The following is a 19,121-nucleotide window of genomic DNA, read 5'->3' as shown; positions in this document are numbered from 1 at the left end:
GAGGGGAGGGGAGGGGACAGAGGGGAGGGGAGGGGAGGGGAGGGGAGGGAAGGGAAGGGAAGGGAAGGGAAGGGAAGGGAAGGAAAAATTATCACAATTTGAGAGAGAATTTCAGGGATTTCTTACTCCTGGTTCCTTTTTATTACTACCATTCAGAACCTCTACAGTAAGAATTTTAATCTGAAGTCTGTGGATTTGATTGTTGTTGTTTTTTTAAAAAAAAGATGTTTTGCTGACTACTTTTCAATATCATTGATTTCTTTTGTAATCCTGTCTATAAAGGATGTCCCATAAGTCTTAGTGAAGTTTTACAGTTCAATAGCTTTAATTGGCTAAAATGGCACTAAGAGTTTTGAGATAGCTTGTATTTTATTTTATGCACATGAAAACATTATTCTAAAAAGCAGTCCATAAGTTTCACCATTTTGCCAAAGGGGTTCATCATGCACATGTGCACACATGCATGCATACACACATACACACTCACACAAGAGATCATCAATTCTAAAATTCTGAGTACAGTGATGACAGAATGTGGTTGTGACTCATGGAACACCACCATCTCAGAAGACTCAAAATTATAAGCACCTCAAAGGGAAAAAAAAAAAAGGAGGGTGGGTGGGTGGGTGTAGGCAGCAACATGCTACCAAAGATGACGTGGCCATCAAAGAGAAGCGGCAAAAAAAAAAGACACTATGGACAGGCGTGACTGAAAAAGGAGGAGAACTGGTCATGTAGGGAGAACAAGGGAACAGATGGACAGCCTGGTATTGGTCCTGAATACCGTCCCGTTCCCCCCACCCACCCAGGGAACCAGAGGAAAGCTTCCAGTGAACTATGAAAATCCACTTTGGGGAAAATCTATGGAAACAGAGGAATAAGAATCACATAGGATGAGAAGGTGAGGAATGCTAAAGAGCCATGATCAGTGGGGAGAACACCCACATCACTGAAATCCTAGCTCCATCAAAGCAACAATCTCAGCTTTGCCATCTACTAATTGAGTGACCCTGAATCATTTAACTTCTATGAGTCTCAGTTTCCCTATCTGTATTTCAAGAGAGAGAAGAATACCTGCCCTCCCTCCTCCACAAGGATGTTGAGAACATTTCCTAAACCTTAAAATGCTAACAAAGGTGAGTTGTAAAAGGAAAGGGTGTTGGACTGGGTCTCAATGAGTTCAGCCGGCCCACTGGGAGAATGGGAGGAGCAAAATAATAACAATAATCTTTTGACCCTAAGCCTTTTTACAAGCTGTCCCTATTCCTGTAATGCTCTCCCCGCTCAACTCCTGGTTTCCCTCAAGTTTCAGCTAGTCTCACCTTCTGCGTGAAGCTTTCCCCAATCTTCCTTAATCTTAGCAACTTCTAAGACTATTTCCAGGTTACCCTCTCTATAGCTTGTTTGTAAATAAGTTTGTTTTTTTTGTTGTTGTTGTTGCATTTTGTCTTTCCCATTACACAGTGAGCACCTTGAAAGTAAGGACTTTTTTTTTGGCCTTTCTTTGTATCCTAGTACTTAATACAGTGCCTGGCACACAGTAGCAACTTAATAAACAATTACTGTCATAATAAAAATAATAGCTAACATTTATATATTCCTTAGATTTCCAAAACTGGCTTCTAAGTCCTCTTCCCACACATTCCATCTCCAAAATCCATGGCACTGCAGAGTTGGCCTCCATCCCTGTAGTATATTCCCTCCTTTAGAATGGATAGATTCATAATTGCCATCTCCTCCATGCAGTCTTTCCTGTACCTCCTAGTCCTTAGTAACTCCCCTTCAATTACCTAAAATTTACTTTATATGTACTTATGCTTTTTAATTTTATTTTTTATTATCACGCAAAATTTACACTTGCATATTGGTCATTATTGTAAGAGCAAACTCAAATGAAACCAAAACCTCCAAATAAAACCATAAATACACTGATGTGAAAGATGACTCTAACAGTTCTCTCTCTGGAGGTGAAGAGTGAATAGCATTCCCCATCTTAAGCCTTTCAGGATAGTCCCAGATCCATTGTTGAGAGTAGCCAAGTTTTCACAGATAATCATCATCCAATATTGTAGTTACTATGTACAATGTTCTCCTGGTTCTGCTTATTTTGTGCTGCATCAGTTCCTGCAGATCTTTCCAGCTTTTTCTGGAATCATCTTGTTTATCATTTCTTATAGCACAATAGTATTCCATCACCAACACGCACCTCAATTTGTTCAGCCATTCCTCAGTTGATGGGCATCCCCTTAATTTCCAATTCTTTGTCACTACAAAAACAGCTGCAAAAATATTTTTTGTATATACTTATATGAGAGGCAATACGGTATAGCAGATAGAAAGAGGTGGCTTCAAAGAGAGGAAGACCTGGGTTCAAATTTTGCCACTACCACATACTGGCTAAGTAACCCTTGGCTATTCACCTCTTGATGCTTGAAGTAGTTCTCCAAGACCGTACTTGCAAGGAGGGTGCTGTCCTGCACTGGTATGAGTTCTCTTATCTGGGAGTTCCCTATACTGGTGAAATCAGAAATCTAGAGTCTCTATCTAATACATGCACATCTAGTTCTTCATAGAAGTTCTCTGAGGACACATTATTCCATTTTAGTCTTTGTCTCCCCAGCATCTTGCAGATCACCTGGCACTTAAAAAGCACTGGTTACTTGTACGATGATTAACTCTGAAGGCCTAAACTATTCTTATCAATACAAGATTCTAAGAAAACCCCAAGGGACTCGTGATAAAAAAATAATAATTTTAAAAACCACTATCCATAGTGAAAGAAGGAACTGTTGGAATCTGTTCATAGATCAGAGCATTCCATCCTTCACTTAATTTCATTCATGAGTTTTTTTATCATATGTGTGATATGTATCTTTAGTCACAACATGGGGAATATGAAAATACATATTGCATGAAAGCACTGGTATAACCTATATTGCACAATTTACGAAGCGAGGGAATAGAGAGGGAAGAAAGGAGAGAATCTGAATTGAAAAAAAAGTCAGAAAACAATGATCAAAAATTATTTGTATGTGTAATTAAAAAATTTTAATTTAATTTTGAAAAAAAAATGTTGGCTACTTAATGATCACATATAAGTCTCATGACAACCCTCTGAGGTGGATGTCACAGGAGCATCCTATTTTGCAGACAGTAAACAGAGAGGTTAAATGACTTCTTTATCTATTAAAATGAGAGAGGTTGGACCTGATGGCCTCTGAGGTCTCTTCCAGCATTAGATTTATTATCCCATGATCCCAGGACTTGTGTAGAGTCACAAAGCTAGTAAGAGTCTGGGTTGAGAGCTGGATCTGGATCTCCCTAACTCCAAATTCAATGCTCCAGCAGCATCTAAAGCAGAGGCAAGATGAAGACCAAGATCCCATTGACATCTTAGGGGACCATCAAGTGGGAAACATCTAGAGTCAGGACACAGAGTTGTTTGAACTGAACAAAGGGTCCAGATGTCTAGTTCTAACAATTAATGGCTAGTCCCACTTTCCAGCTTCAGCTGAGTTTTAACAAGAGGGTCCCATCCACCCTCTATGATCTCCATCACACAGCTAATACCAAGCGATTCTCCATCTCAGTACTAGGCACTATGGAGGAACACCAAAGCAAACCAGGTAGTATTATTGTTCATCCTTCATTTTCTAAGAGGACCAATGACATCACAGGATGATGGATTGACTTGGATTTAAGAGAATTATACAAAGTCATGGGCCACTCTCTTCCAGAGTCATCAAAGTTCAGTAATAAGACAAAAGTCAACATGACTACCGATGGCTCAGGATGCAGTGGATGACCTTGGCATCTTTGATGTCTGATCTAGCTCTAAGGACTCCATAGCAACTGCTTCAGCAACCTTCATGGCCATTGAAACAAATTGTTCTCATCCACCCATTCCTCCATGGACACCCTAAATACTCATGTAATAGAAAGAGCGATGGACCTTGGGCAAGGGCTTCAGTTTCACCTGGAATAGGAGGCTTTGAAACAGAAAACCTCTCAGGTCCCACTAGGACTGTCTTCATAATCTAGCCAGTAGATATAAAACTAAATGGAAAATGATTAACTGAGTACTCATTGCCTGGCATGAACTCTCAATGCAATAGGAGTTTGGAGAAGACAGAAATTTTCAATTTGATTTGGTTAGTGTGGGCTGTGGTGGGTAGAAACAGCATCAAGAAAGATGGGATTTGAGCTTGGTCCTGGGAAGGATGGGTAGGATTCAGAAAAGAGAAGGAGGGAGAGCAATGTGGGTAGAGTAACCATATGTGTAAACAAAAGTAGAAGCAGAGGGGTGAGGATGAGCCAAGTGAACCAGGGGCAGAAGGCAGCCCCCCAGATGGCAGCAGAGGGCTCTAGATAAGGGATACGTTTCCACTGGCTGCAAAGGGATAATGGGGCCATAATGGGCTGAGCTTTGCTCCTTCAGTTCCTAGATTTGCATCCAGATCTGGGAGATTTTGTTCCCCCAGGAAGAAAGAAGAAGTCCCTAGAAGCTGGCATTTGTCAGACTTCATGCATCAGTGAGGCCAAAGCAGTATTAACTGGGAGATACCCCAAAGTCCAGCCCAGAACTCTTCAAAAAATACAGGGGAAGAATTTCACAGGGCTGTGCAGCTGAACTCCTCAGTCTGTTCGAGCATAATGGCAGAATTAGCCTGGAGAGGCCTGAAACCACTGGCTTTGTCCTGGGGACAGAAGCTGGTGTGCCATTTCCTAGACATATCTGTCCAGTGAGATCATCCAAATAGTTGTATATTCAACCTCTCCCCATCTCCATCCCAGAACCAGCAGGTGTCTTGGGTCATTGAAAAAGCAACCAGAGCAAAGGATTAGAACATAGAAACCAGATATCTCCTTTCCCAAAACTCGACATGTGATCTCAGGTCTCTATTTTTCCCATCTACAAAATGAGGGTCAGGCCTGGAGTTAGAAATATCTGAGTTTCAAATCCAGCCTCAGACACTTACTGTGACTTTGGGCAAATGACCTCTCCTTGTCTGCCTCAGTTTCCTCATCTGTAAAATGAGCTAGAGAAGGAAATAACAAACAACCCCAGTACCTTTTCCAAGAAAACCCCAAATAGGGTCATGAAAAGTTAGACACAATGGAACAATAACAATGTACTTGATATTTATCAAAATAAAACTGGGTATTACTGTTATTTGTAGTTAGGTCTCATCCCCTAAATAAACTATAAGCTTCATGAGAGCAGAGATCATATCTCAGTTCAAGTTTTTATTTCCTTTAGCTCTAAACTTGATGTTCTGCACCCAAAAGTCATTGAAGAGATATTTGATTAATGAATGAATTAATTCGAGAGAGAATAATTACTTTCATTTAGTTAAGTTACTTATAAATGGAACGAGGAACTACTTTCATACACAAACCCACAAAGCAAGAAAAATAACAAGAATAAAAGGAAGAATTTATATAAAAATATAGATTGGCATCATTTACAATAGTCAGTAGTGCATAAAGCAGAATGGGTGAGAGGGCCGCTGTCCTTTACCTGACTGTCTTTCTGATAAAGGACAAAACGTTTGGGTCCTTTGTTTATTCCATGTGGTTGAGCCAAGATGGTAACCGTCCTGGAAGCAATTAGTGTTTTCTAAATGGCAAGAGAAACTCAGCGATAATGGGTCTTCCACTTTTTTGTTTCATCTCAGCCTCCCCAAAATGTCTCATACTATTTCGGGTGTGCATTAAGTGTTCATTAAATATTTGCTAAGTGACTGAGTGAATAAATGAACAGGTGGATGGGGTTAATGAGGAACAAAGACAGAAGGGTAAGAAATACAGTCCTGCCAAAGGCTCAAGTTGATGAAAGATCAAGGCCTAGCCCTGGATCTATGTTGAGTTTAATTCCCTTTTGGCCTGTGGTGCCAACTGGTGGGGTGGGATGGTTTCTGGCTCTCTTTAGATCAGGGGCAGAGAATTGTACTAATGAGATCCAGACCAGTTTCTGCATGAAGTCTTTCCACATCCCACCTCCTATCCCCAACTGCTAGGACCTTCCTTCCCAAACTTTAATTTAAATTTAATTTAGATTTACACTTATTATTTATATAGATTAAATAATATAAATAAAATAAACATTATTATTTATAAAATATAAATAAAACAAACTTATTAATGATGTAGATCAGTGGTTCCCAAACTTTTTTGGCCTACTGCCCCCTTTCCAGAAAAAATATTATTTAGACCCCTGGAAATTAATTTTTTTAAAAATTTTAATAGCAATTAATAGGAAAGATAAATGCATCTGTGGCCATTACCACCTCCCTGGATCGCTGCAGCACCCACCAGGGGGCGGTGGCGCCCAATTTGGGAATCACTGATATAGATTATTAAACTTGCACTTAATTTTGGATATATTTGTATTCATTTGTTTTGTTTTTGTTTGCCTATTTTTATATAAATACTTGTCTCCTCCATTAGAATATAAGCCCCTCAGAGTGGGGACTGTTTCATTCTTTGTACTTGTATCCCCAGGACTCAGCCCAACACCTGCCACATGTTGTTATTGAGTGGTTTCAGTTATGTCCAACTCTTTGTGACCCGATCTGAGATTTTCTTGGCAAAGATCCTGGGGTGGTTTGCCATTTTCTTCTCCAGCTCACTTTACAGATGAAGAAACTGAGGCAAGCAGGGTTAAGTGACTACCCCAAGAGCACACAGCTAGTAAGAGCCTAGATTTGAACTTGGGAAGAAGACTCTTTCTGACTCCAGTTCCACTGCACTACCTCGCTGTCTTGGCCTGCCCTATCATAGATGATTACTAAATAGGTATTCACTCTTTGATTGCTCCCCACATAGGTTAATACAGTTCACATGGAAGGAAACTGAGTTCTCTAAACAGTACACCCTTCACATGCCATGCCTGTTTTCAACTCAGGGACATAGCCTTACCTGGAATCCTATCCCTCTTTCCAGGCCAGGTTCATGTCCCAGATCCTTTCTGTGGCTTCCCCGACTACCCTGGCTCAAAGGGAGTTTTCCCTCTTCTTCATGCCAGAGGTCTGACTCTCCATGTAAGTAAGGAAGAAGATGCTACCTGGTATAAGAAATTATTCTAGGTACCCTAACTCATTCCTTTGCAGAGGTCCGGTGGTCCCCACGTGTGGGGTGCTATACACTGTATCATCAGATCTTTTCAATAATACTGATCAGATTTTTATTTTTTTTTCTCCTTTTAATTTTTTCTTTTAAAAAAATTCTCCCTCTTTTCTAGGTGGACATGGGAAAATGCAGGCAATGTCTATCACTATAATATTATTTAAGCAAAAGCATTATAAATCTAGAGATGTCCAAGAATCAGCTTAAGAAACTATTTTCAAAATAATTTTAAGCAGAGAACTCAAAGAAAAAAATGGATTTTACCTAAAGACTACCTGAATACCTAAAATTAAAATTTTAAATAAAAACTATTGAGGAAAGAATTGGAAGCAAAATACATAGCTTAGAAGAAAAGGTGGTAAATAATCACTTTCTCTTAAATAAATTTTGCTGCTACAAAGACCATGCCTGACAATGTATATATAACTTTTAGTCCTAGTAGTTCTCACCTTTCTCACCTTTTTTTTTTAATCTTTTACTTCCCTTCTTAGAATCAATACTGTCTGTTGATTCCAAGGCAGAAGAGCAGTAAGGGCCAGGCAATGGGGGTTAAGTGACCCTGGGGTTACACAGCTAGGAAGTTTCAGGAACTAAATTTGAACTCAGGACCTCCCATCTCTAGGACTGGCTCTCAATCCACTGAGCCACCTAGCTGCCCCTGTTTCATTCTCTCTTAAAGTAAAATTAATTTTTAAAAATAATATCTAGAATTTATTACCATAGGACCTTATTTTACACAATCAATACATTTGTTCCAAGACCCTTTGAATATAAAAGTAGGGCATAATAGTGAACCCCATTATTTTATAAGAATCTCTTAGATGAACATCCCTAGGCACTTTACAACATTTCTTAGGCTTATCAGAACTACCAGAATCACTACTCTTGTACTTTAGGGCCATTATTTTTTTTCTTATCTGGATTATACATGTATTATCATGCAAAACATATTTCCATATTATTCATTTTTGTGAGTGAATAATCTTATAAAACCAAAACCCTTTGGGGCCATTATTAATAACTAAATAGCATTAACGAAGCAAAGAGAAGCACTGCTCTGAATGGGAAATGATTTATTATAAATGAGACCAGACAAAGACTGGTCCAGAAGCCAACATTTGGTACAAAATAGTGTAATGACTCAGACTAACACTTCTCAGAAAGAGAATGAGCATGATTGGGGGAGTTGCTGTGACACTTTATGCTGCATGAGAAAATGATCTGGATTTAGCACATAATTAAATTTTTTTCATTTTACATATTTTTCTGCCTTTATTTTTTATTACCAACCACTCATACCTGAATTTTCATGTGAAAAGTTTATACAAAACAAGGTCTTACTATACATACTTTTTAAAAAAGCTAGTGGTACAAAATGAACATTCGTCTTTTCATACACAATCCTCTTTTTGTGTTTGGCTGCACACATAGAAATGTTCTCTTTTTTTTATTCTTTTAGTTCAGAATGAAACAATTTTAATTAAAAGAAAAAATAGATCACTAGCAGCAGCATCCCATCTTTTCTCCTTTCATATCTTTCATTCTGAGATGGGCTGGCGGGTCTCCTAAAACTTTGACCTTAGAGTATCATTCATGCAGTATTGAGTGTGCATGCCCAGAGAGTCCTATCAATTATTTGACCACACGGAGCAGTCCAACCTGATTCAGAAGCTGCTGAAAGCCTCTGAGAACAAAAGAATAAAAGCAAGCAGGCAGAAGAAAGGGCTGGTTTCTATGTTTTTGAAAAAAAACTGGAAACAAAATGAGTCCTCACTGATTAGAGAATGAATGAAAAAAAAGCCCAAAAAACTATAGTATATAATGGAATGGTTCTCCATCTTTAGTAGAAGAGGACCCAAATGACATCACTGGGCAATGACTTTTGACTCTACATAAACTAGATTTAAATGAAGCAGAATTGCACAAAGTCCTCAGCCTCATACTCTCTTCCCATCATCAAAGTCCAGGGACAGCAACATAAAAGTCCAGATGACTGGCGATGGCCCAGGACTCAGTGGATGACCTTGGCGTCCTTAATGTCTAATCAAGCTCTAAGCACTTCAGAACACTGCTTTAGCTGCCTTCACGACTGTTGGAACAAATTATTCTCATCTGCCCCTTCTGCCAGGATTAGTCTTCTCATGCCTGTGACAGACACTCTCCCTAACTGACAAGCCTCGATAACAGAATATAATTATTAGATAATATGACAAATATCAGGAATTCACAGATGGATAAATTAATATGAACTAAGGAAAATAAGTAGAACCAAGATAATAATATAAAATCCAAATGCAGTAATGTAAAGTCTCAAGCAGAAAGTTGATTCTTGATCAATGAAGGTCCTGGGAAAGAGAAAATGATCTATACATTTTTCCTTCAGGTAAGAGGGATGAAGGACTACCAGGAGAGAGTGTTATGTACATTGGTCTCTGTATCAGATGGTTTTATTTCTCTTCATCCCAAGGGAGGGTGCAATATGTACGGGGTCATCAATAAATCAAAAAGAACATCAATAAAATATCTCTTAAAAAGAAGCAACGGCTAGGGCGATTTTTGTACATTTTGATGTTAAATGATTCATGAAATCAAATGCAAAATAACATGCAGATTTCAGAGCAGCTAGGTGGCTCGGTGGATAGAGTGCTATACCTGGAGGTAAAAAGACCTGAGTTCAAATCTAGCTTCAGACATTTTACTAGTTGTGTGACCCTCAACAAGTCAGTTAATGCTGTGTGCCTCAGTTTCCTCATCTGTAAAATAAAATGGGGAAGGAAAGGGCAAACCACTCTAGTATCTTTTCCAAGAAACTCACCAAGAGTTGGATAGAACTGAACAACCATAGCAGTATAATATCACTACCTTCATTTTGTAGATGAGGCTGAAAAAAAGATGGGCGTTTACCAGATAAAGTAGGACCAACTTATAGACACTACATTTTAGGAAAGGCATCAGCAGATTAGAGGAGAATGGCCAGGAGTAAAAACCATCATATATGAAGATCAATTGAAAGAATCAGGGATGTTTAGTCTGAGCAGTTAGGTGACACAGTGGATAGAGCACTGGACTTGGGAGTCATCTTCCTGAGTTCAAATCTGGTGTCAGACATTTCCTAGCTGTGTGACCCTGGGAAAGTGACTTAACCCTGTTTGCCTCAGCTTCCTCATCTGTAAAATGATCTAGAAAAGGAAATGGCAAACCACTCTAGTATCTTTGTCAAGAAAACCCCAACCAGGATCACGAAAAATTGGATTCTACTGAACAAGAAAAAGGAAAAGCCTGGAGAAAAGGAGACCTGGAGGGGAGGGAGCTACATAATAGATTTATCCAAATATTATACTTTTGTGCAAGAAAGTTTAGACTTGCTTTGTTTGGTAGCAAAAGTAATGACTCAGAATAAAGAATAGAAGTGGGAAAGAGATAGATTTTTCCAACATAAAAAGAAAAAAATTTAACAAATAGACCTGTCCAAAGCTAGAATGGGGAACTTTGGATAACTAGCGAGTACTCTGTTTTGGGATATTTCTGGGTAAAAGCCAGAAGACTCCTTCTTAAGGACACTGAGAGATAGATTTTCCATTTGTTTGGACTAGCTGACCTGTAAGGTCTCTCTCAAGCAGTTATTTCTGAGCCAGAGACAAATTAACTTTTTGTAATTAACTGATAACACCATACTCAGGAGACCCAGGGTTACAGATCTGCTTATTAGGCTCAGAAAAAATTTCACATCTTTAGATGCAGAGCCTGAATCAGCATAGTCAGTGTTACTTGAGCTATATATCATTAGACTCTGAGTCTGACTCAGCTTCCCAGTTTTCCTCTCAGTCAGGGGCTCCATAGGGAGTATCCCATCCTACACCCCCAACCTGGGTACCTTTCTCTCTGCTCCAATCCCACATCTTTCCTCCATCAAGTCACTGACCCCAGACCGTCAAAGCCTATAGAGAGCTCTCCCTCCTATAATCCCCCCAACTCCAGTGTATCATCCTTTGGCAGTTTTTTACCTCTCTTCCTTCTGTGACCACCAGCAAAACATTTAACATTTCTGAACCTTGGCTTCTTGTTTGTAAAATGGGCATAGCTGTAGTGCCTACCTCTTAAGAGTCCTATAAAATTCAGATGAGTTACTGTAGGAATAGTTTTTGTTCTTTTAAATGCTATCTTTAAGCACCTTGAAAATAGGATTGTTTCTCACATTGCTTATCCTCTTAGGGAGGGATGCAGAGAGAGAATTTAGAACTCAAAAATTTCAAAAATGAATGTTAAAAATTATTATTATATGTAATTAGAAAAAAATCAAATATATACTTTTTAAAAAAAGAAAAATCAATTCTTTATTTGTATCTGTATCCCCAGCTTCCAGTAAGCAGTGTTTGGTATGCAGTAAGTGCTTAATAACTACTTAGTGATTGATTGATTTCAGTAATTATTATGATTGTTGTTATTTCTGCTTACTACTGCATTGAGCTGTTATTTAGGTTTGTGTTTTTTTACTGATAGTTAACTTTTTTTTTTTAAACCCTTGTACTTCGGTGTATTGTCTCATAGGTGGAAGAGTGGTAAGGGTGGGCAATGGGGGTCAAGTGACTTGCCCAGGGTCACACAGCTGGGAAGTGGCTGAGGCCGGGTTTGAACCTAGGACCTCCTGTCTCTAGGCCTGATTCTCACTCCACTGAGCTACCCAGCTGCCCCCTGATAGTTAACTTTTTATGCCCGTAGGCTTTGTCTCCTCTAGTAGATTGTAAGTTCCTAAGAAATAAGGGGTCTAGTGATACTTTTTTAAAAATTACCACAATATCTGGTGCAATATCTTAACCCAAATAAATTAATTTAATAGCTGTGTGAATGGGCAGTTACATGATGAAATGGATAGAGCACCAGGTCTGGAGTCAAGAAGACCCAAGTTCAAATGTAGCCTCAGATACTTACTAACTGTGTGACCTTGGGGAAGTCACTTAACTCTATTTGTCTCTGTTCCTCAATTGTCAAATGAACTGGAGAAGGAAATGGCAAACCATTCCAGTGTCTTGGCCAGGAAAACCTCAGATGGGGTCATGTAGGGTTGAATGTGACTGAACAACTGCTATGTGAACTTAAGGCAATCCTCCGAGTCTCCGTTTCCACATCTGTAAAATGGGCAGTGAAGGGATGATGTCTAAGACACCCTCCAGCCCTAAAATCCTATGATCTTTAGGGTACAGTGGATAGTGTTAGACTCGAAGGCAGGAAGTCCTGGGTTCAAATGTAGCCTCAAAGCACTGGAAAACGTGGGTCCAGGGAAGATTTGTGAATACCATTGTTGTTCAGTCATTTGGTCACTCTGACTCTTGCTGACCCTGGGGACCAGAGGCTACTAGACCCTTCTGTCCTCCACGATCTCTCAACATCTGTCCAAGTCCAAGTTTACTGTTGCCATGACACTATCTCTCCATCTTCTCCTCAGCCACCCCCTTTTCCTTTTGCCTTCGATCTTTCCAAGCATCGGGGTCTTTTCCAGCAAGTCCTCTCTTCTCAATAAGTGGCCAAAGTATTTAAGTTTCAGCTTCAGGTTCAATTTGACCTTCCAGTGAAAAACGTGAATTAATTTAAGTCTTGACTAACTTGATCTCCTTGCTGTCACAGGATTATTGGTAAAGATTAAAAGAGTTAGTATATGTAAAGCCATTTGCAAACCGTGCCGTATTATGTGCCAGTTATCATCATTATTATTATTCATGTTGTCTAAAATTCTACATATTTTTATAATCTGATCCCCCCAGGCCCCACTTCTAGGGGAAATATTCCTAACAAATGGAACAGCATTAGGCAATGGGCTTGACCCACAGCTCTAGAGTGAGCTGAGAGATCGGAGAGATAAACAGACTATAGAATGTTGGAATGGTTTTTTCCAATTTTCCAAGCATGTGCTGATCTTTCCACAGATCCAATGGACCTAATCTAAGCCCAAAGAAAACAAATTTAAAAAGTCCTTCCCTCCAAGAACCTACTAATTAATCAGACAAGCAAGAGAGAGGGGAATAAATATATTTAAAGGAATGAAAATGACCTGCCCCCCTGCCTAGTCAAACCCTAGCCCACACTGAGACCCATTTCCTCCTTCCTTCCTTCCTTGACTACTGAAGTCCAAAGTGATCTCACCCTTCCCTGAATTTTATAATATTTATAATCTGTACCACACAAGCTCCCCTTTAGCTCTTAATAATACTGGATTCTCTAATGGTTTCTTCTTTATGGCTCTAACACTAAGAGGGCACAAAGCCCACAATATCCATATGGAGGAGCAGATTTACTATCTCTTTAAAGTTTACAAAGCCTTTCCCAGTCCACTTCATTCTGGTGCCTTCCCTCTGTGGATTATCTCCAATTTAATTCATTTAGATCTTGCTGGCACAGAGTTGATAGAATGTCATCTCCCCTATTAACTTGTGATCTCCTGGAGATCAGGGACTAGTTTTAGACTTGTTTTTCTTTTTCTTTCTTTTCCTTTATTGCTGTTCAGTTACTTCAGTCATGTCTGACTCTCTGGGACACCATTTGGGATTTTCTTGGCAAAGATTCTGGAGTGGTTTGTCATTTCCTTCTCCAGCTCATTTGACAGATGAGGAAACTGAGGCAAACAGGATTAAGTGACTTGTCCAGAGTCACGGAGCTAGTATTGTATTTGAGGCCACATCTGAACTCAGGTCTTCCTGACTCTTAGCAATGTCTTGATCATCTATTAATAAATACTTTTGGACTGATTTACTATAAAAATGTTTTCTTAATTATCTCACAATAACCCTGTGAAGTGGGTGCTGTTATGCCCATTTTACAAATAAAGAAATTGAGGCTGAAAGATCTTGAGTTATCTACCTAGGGTCATGTAGCTAGTAAATAGAAGACTAACTCAGGTCTTCCTGACTCCAAACCCAACACAATATCCTCTGAGACACTCCATTGCCTCTATTGAAGTTATAGCATGCTAAGTCAGGCCTCTAACAGTTAATTTTGTTTTTAATTTTTTTAATTTTAATTTTAAAAATTTAAAAAATTATTTATTATTTATATAATTATATATTTTGTTTTAAAATTAGATTAATTGAAATAATTTAAAATTTTAAATAAAAAATAAAAATAAATTTAAAATTAAGTATTAATAAAAATATTGTTTTAAATTATTTTTAATGACACATAAGCTTGCATATCATTTCAGTATTTATAAAATACTTTCTCATATATAATTCAACTTGAGCCTCACAATAACCTATTGTATAGATAGTACAAGTATTATACCCATTTTATAGCTGAGGAAAATAAGGCTCAAGCCAGTTAATGACTTGTCCAAGGTCACACAGCCAGTAAGTGATATAGATATAGATTTTCTGATCCCAAATTCAGTGTGTCTGTGAATGTATCTGTGTGTTTGGTGTTCCCCATTAAACTATATTGTTTATACATTTTAGAGGGTTAGAAGAGAGCTTTAATAAAATGTATTTAATATTAATTAATTAAAATTAATTTAACACTAATTTTATTAATATTGTTAAATATTTATTTGTTATTAATTCAAATTAATGTTTAATAATCATTTTGTACAAACATATTTGTTATATTTTTATATCTTTTAATATAAAATTTAATAAAATATATTTAGGGGTAGCTAGATGGCTCTGTGGATGGAGAGCCAGGTGTGAAGACTAGAGGTCCTGGGTTCAAATGTGATCTCTGGTACTTCCTAGCTGTGTGATCCTGGGAAAGTTACTTAATCCCAATAGCCTAATAATAATGTTTCTTTTCTCCTAACCCCCATGACAGCTTTCTCTTTCATTCCACCTTCTTCCTCCATCATTCCTACTTCCACCCCCATCTCACACCTCCTTTGGCCATCCATCCCTTCCAGGCCAACAATGGAAGGTTCTGGTTTTTTCCCCGCTCTGGGTTTCTTGGCCGGGATTCAGACCAAGGCAGACCCCTGTGACCTCTTGTCTCTTCTAGTCCCAGCCAGCTCCCCTCCGCCTTCCTCAGGCTGTGTCCCTGGATGCAGGGCTCAGGGGATGAAGGGCAAAGGGAAGCTGTGGCGGCTGACCTCACCTCCCTCCCAGGCCCACACATCTGCTGTTTCCTGTGTCCTCCAAAAGGCCCTTCCTGACTTCTCCAGGTGTCGGGGATCCTCTCACCGGTCCTGCTAGGATTATTTTATCAGTCAATCACCATGGTATTTTTTTCTTTTTAAACCTCTACCTTCTGTCTTAATGTCACTTTAAAAAAATAATAAAATTCTTACCCTCCAACTTTGAATTAATACTGTATTTGAATTAATGCTGTATATTTGAAACATTACTGTATATAAAAATATTAACTATTAATGTAATTTTTATTATAATATAATGTTATATTGAATAATAATAATAAACACTGTTTATTCTCCAAAGAAGAGCTGGGCAGTGGAGATTAAGTGACTTGGCCAGGGACACGTAGGGAGGAAATATCTGAGACCATATTTGAACCCAGGACCTCCCATGTCTAGACTTGGCTCTCCAGTCACTGAGCCACCCTCATGTGTATCACTTCTATGCAGAAGAGCAGCAAAGGCTAGGCAATAGGAGTTAAGTGACTTGCCCAGGGTCTCTCTCTCTCTCTCTCACACACACACACACAGTGTCTGAGGCCACATTTGAACCCAGGTCCTCCTGGCTCCAGGCTTGGCTCTCCATCCACTGTGCTACATAGCTGGCCCAAGCATCACGTATTTCTTAAGCAGCTCCTGTGTCCCAAGCACCATGCTAAGGGCTGGAGATAGGAGTGTGAAAAATGAAGCAATCCCTGCTCCCAAGGAGCTTACATTCTAATGGAGGAGGCAACAAATGGGAATTGTATTCAGAACAAATATAAAAAGGACAAATACAAACAAATTAAGGCAGTTGGACACCAGGGAGGCTGGGAAGGAGGGCACTAGAAGCTGGGGGAGTCAGGGCAGACTTGATATAGAAGGGGAGGCTTTCACTGGGTCTTTTTTTTAAAAAATACTTTATTTTCCCCATTATTTTTTAAATTTATTTAATTAATTAATTTAGAATATTTTTCCATGGTTACATGATTCATGTTCTTTCCCTCCCCTAGTTCCTCCACTATACATAATGACAGTTTTCCATACACATTTTCCAAACTTATAAGATCCAAATTATCTTCCTACCCCCTGCCAGAGATGGAAAGCAATTAACTGTGTCTTAAAGGAAGAGCAGTATTCTGGGAAGCAGAAGTCAGGTGGGAGGGCATTCCAGCAAGGTGCATGGCCCATGGAAAGATACAGAGATGAGAGATTTATTATGTTACTTATATGTTTAATATAAAATTTAATAAAATATATTTGGGGTAGCTGGGTGACTCAGTGGATAGAGAGCCAGGTGAGGAGACTAGAGGTCCTGGGTTCAAATTTGACCTCAGGTACTTCCTAGCTGTGTGACCCTGTGTGATCATGTAGAAAGAATAGAGAAAACATAATAATAATAAAAGCTAACATTAATGTAGCACTTACTATGTACCAGGTACTATGCTAAGCACTTTAAATTATTATTCCATTTGATTCTCAAAACCACCCTGGTAGGTAAGTGCTATTATTATCATGCCTATTTTACAGTTGAGGAAATTGAGGCAGACAGAAGGGAAGTGCCTTGCCCAGGCTCACAAGTCAGTAAGGGTCTGAGGCAAGATTTGAACTCAGGTCTTCCCAAGTTGAGGTCCAATGCGCCAACTTGAAGATCAGCTTGACAGGACTACAGAATACACAAGAGATCTCTCTGATGAAAGTGGAAGGTTAGGTTTGGGCAAGGGGGTGAAGCATTTTAAAAGCCAAACAGAGGAGCTGATATTTTATCCTAGGGACAATAGGAGGAGCTTTTTTGGGTCAGATCTGTGCTTAAGAGATCACTTGGGCATCAGGGTACAGGAAGCACCAGAGTGGAGGGAGCCTAGAAACAAGGCTAATTAGGAGTATATTCCAATCATCGATAATAATCAGCTTATAAGAAGAGAGGAGCAGAATGCAAGAAATATCTTAAAGGTAGGAATATAAGATTTGACCTTGATTAGCTCTATGGGGTGACTGGACAGTGAGGAATCATGAATAAAGTATTTACTGATTTCTCCAGGAAAATGGAAGCTCTCTGAATGTAGAGACTGTCTTACTTTTGGCTTTATAACCTCAGAATATATAAATAAATGATATATAACAATAATATCATATAGATTTATAATATATTATACATAAATATATGCATATAGATATATAAATATATCATATACAATATATGTTGCTAACATAAAGATATTATATGTGTTCTATATAAATAATATATACATATAAATATACAAATATATCATATATCATGTAATAATATATTAATATAATATATAAATATAATACATATATAAATGTTATATATAAATATAATATTTGTAATTATATTTATATATCACACAATATATAAATATAGTTAAAATATTATATATATATATATATAATAAATTTTAAAATATAGCCTTGCACTAGAATATTGTGGTTGTTGGTAGTGGCGGGCAGCTAGATGGCATGGTGAATAGAGAGCTGGGCCTAGAATCAAGAGTTCAAATTCAGCGTCAGATATATACTAGCTGTATGACCCTGGGCAAGTCACTTAGCCCTGTTTACCTCATTTTCCTCATCTATAAAAGGAACTGGAGGAGGAAATAGCAAACCACTCTACTAACTTTGCCAAGAAAACCTCAAATAGGGTTACCAAGAATCAGACACCTACTAGTAGGCACTTAATAAATATTTGTTGATGGCCTGATGCCTGCTTGCCCTCAGCCCCTCTCTTTTCACTCTTCTCTCTAACATCTCTCCATTCATCCTAAGATTTTTTTCCTGTGCTCAGTGTCCCCAGCTAGTCTGAACACATAGAAAAGTAGATGCTTCCACTCACAGCTCAAGGATGAGAACCACGTCTGTTCGGTTCTCATAGACATCATGCAGTTTGATGACGTTGGGATGCAGGACCTGCTGTAAAATGTGCACTTCCCTCTCAATCTCCTCCCGCTGGACACCTCGACGGCTTGCCCGGCTCTGCCGTTTCTTGATGAATTTGGCAGCATACTCAGCCCCTGTGCTCTTCTCCCGGCATTTCTTCACTATGGCAAATTGGCCACTGTGGAAACACAAATTCATACTGGAACGTTGGTATCCTTTTAATTGCAACATCAATAATAATAAAAATAATCAGGAGCAAAGAACATTTTCAAAATCAGATTTTCCAGGTCTTTCAAATGATGAGAAATTGTAAATCACAGTTCAGATGCCAACAACACCTTTGCCTATAATGGGCTTTCATGTTAGGATTTCAATTAGGACTCTGTGAGATAAGGAAAGACACTGATACCATTTTCTCTCAATAAAAGATAAGAAAACTCAGGCCCAAAGAGGGTAAGGATATATAATGAGCCCATTAATAGCAGATCCAGGGTGAGGATTGGGACTTTAGATTCCTAAACCATACTACCTCTAGACTGGTACAAAGGGAGAGGTTGGCAGACATGGTCATTATTGTTAATAGAATCATAGATTTAGAGTTGAAAGGGGCCGAAAAAAGTCATTTAGTACAAGTCGCTTTATTTTAGAAATGAGGAAACAAGTTTTTTGTTTTTTTTTTTTTAAAAAGGAAATGACTTAAGAAGGTAAAGAGCTCTTTCAGGCCAGGTCATGAGTTGTGGGACTTTGATGAGATATCTGATCTTAAAGGCAATGATGATGCATGATGAAAAGGAGGAGAGAATCATGGGAAAACATTCTTCTACACTGGCAAGTTATCCATAGTTAGTAAAAGGAAAGAAAAGTACTTTCCCTGGGAACCCTGCAACCCATTTGTTCTCTGAGATATGCTGCACTAGAAGAGGAAAGGGAAGACTCCCCCTTTGTCATCAAAAAGAAGCAGAGAGGTAGGAGAAGTAGCTTTTGGACTCGCCCTTCCCTGGAAACTGGC

At 38.7% G+C, this 19,121-nt stretch overlaps 1 protein-coding gene across 1 annotated transcript in view; it reads right to left on the bottom strand.

The window, feature by feature from the left end:
- DAPK2 (death associated protein kinase 2) overlaps nt 1–19,121 on the bottom strand; it is a 157,611-nt gene that overhangs the window by 48,609 nt on the left and 89,881 nt on the right. The window contains exon 3 of the mRNA XM_044660124.1: nt 18,069–18,290. Within this exon, the coding sequence (XP_044516059.1) occupies nt 18,069–18,290 (222 nt within the window). The remainder of the gene's footprint in view (nt 1–18,068; nt 18,291–19,121) is intronic.

The sequence above is a fragment of the Gracilinanus agilis genome, chromosome 2, assembly GCF_016433145.1.
Source record: "Gracilinanus agilis isolate LMUSP501 chromosome 2, AgileGrace, whole genome shotgun sequence".
In the NCBI taxonomy this organism is placed as follows: Eukaryota; Metazoa; Chordata; class Mammalia; order Didelphimorphia; family Didelphidae; genus Gracilinanus; species Gracilinanus agilis.
This window is presented reverse-complemented; position numbering and strand designations above follow the sequence as displayed.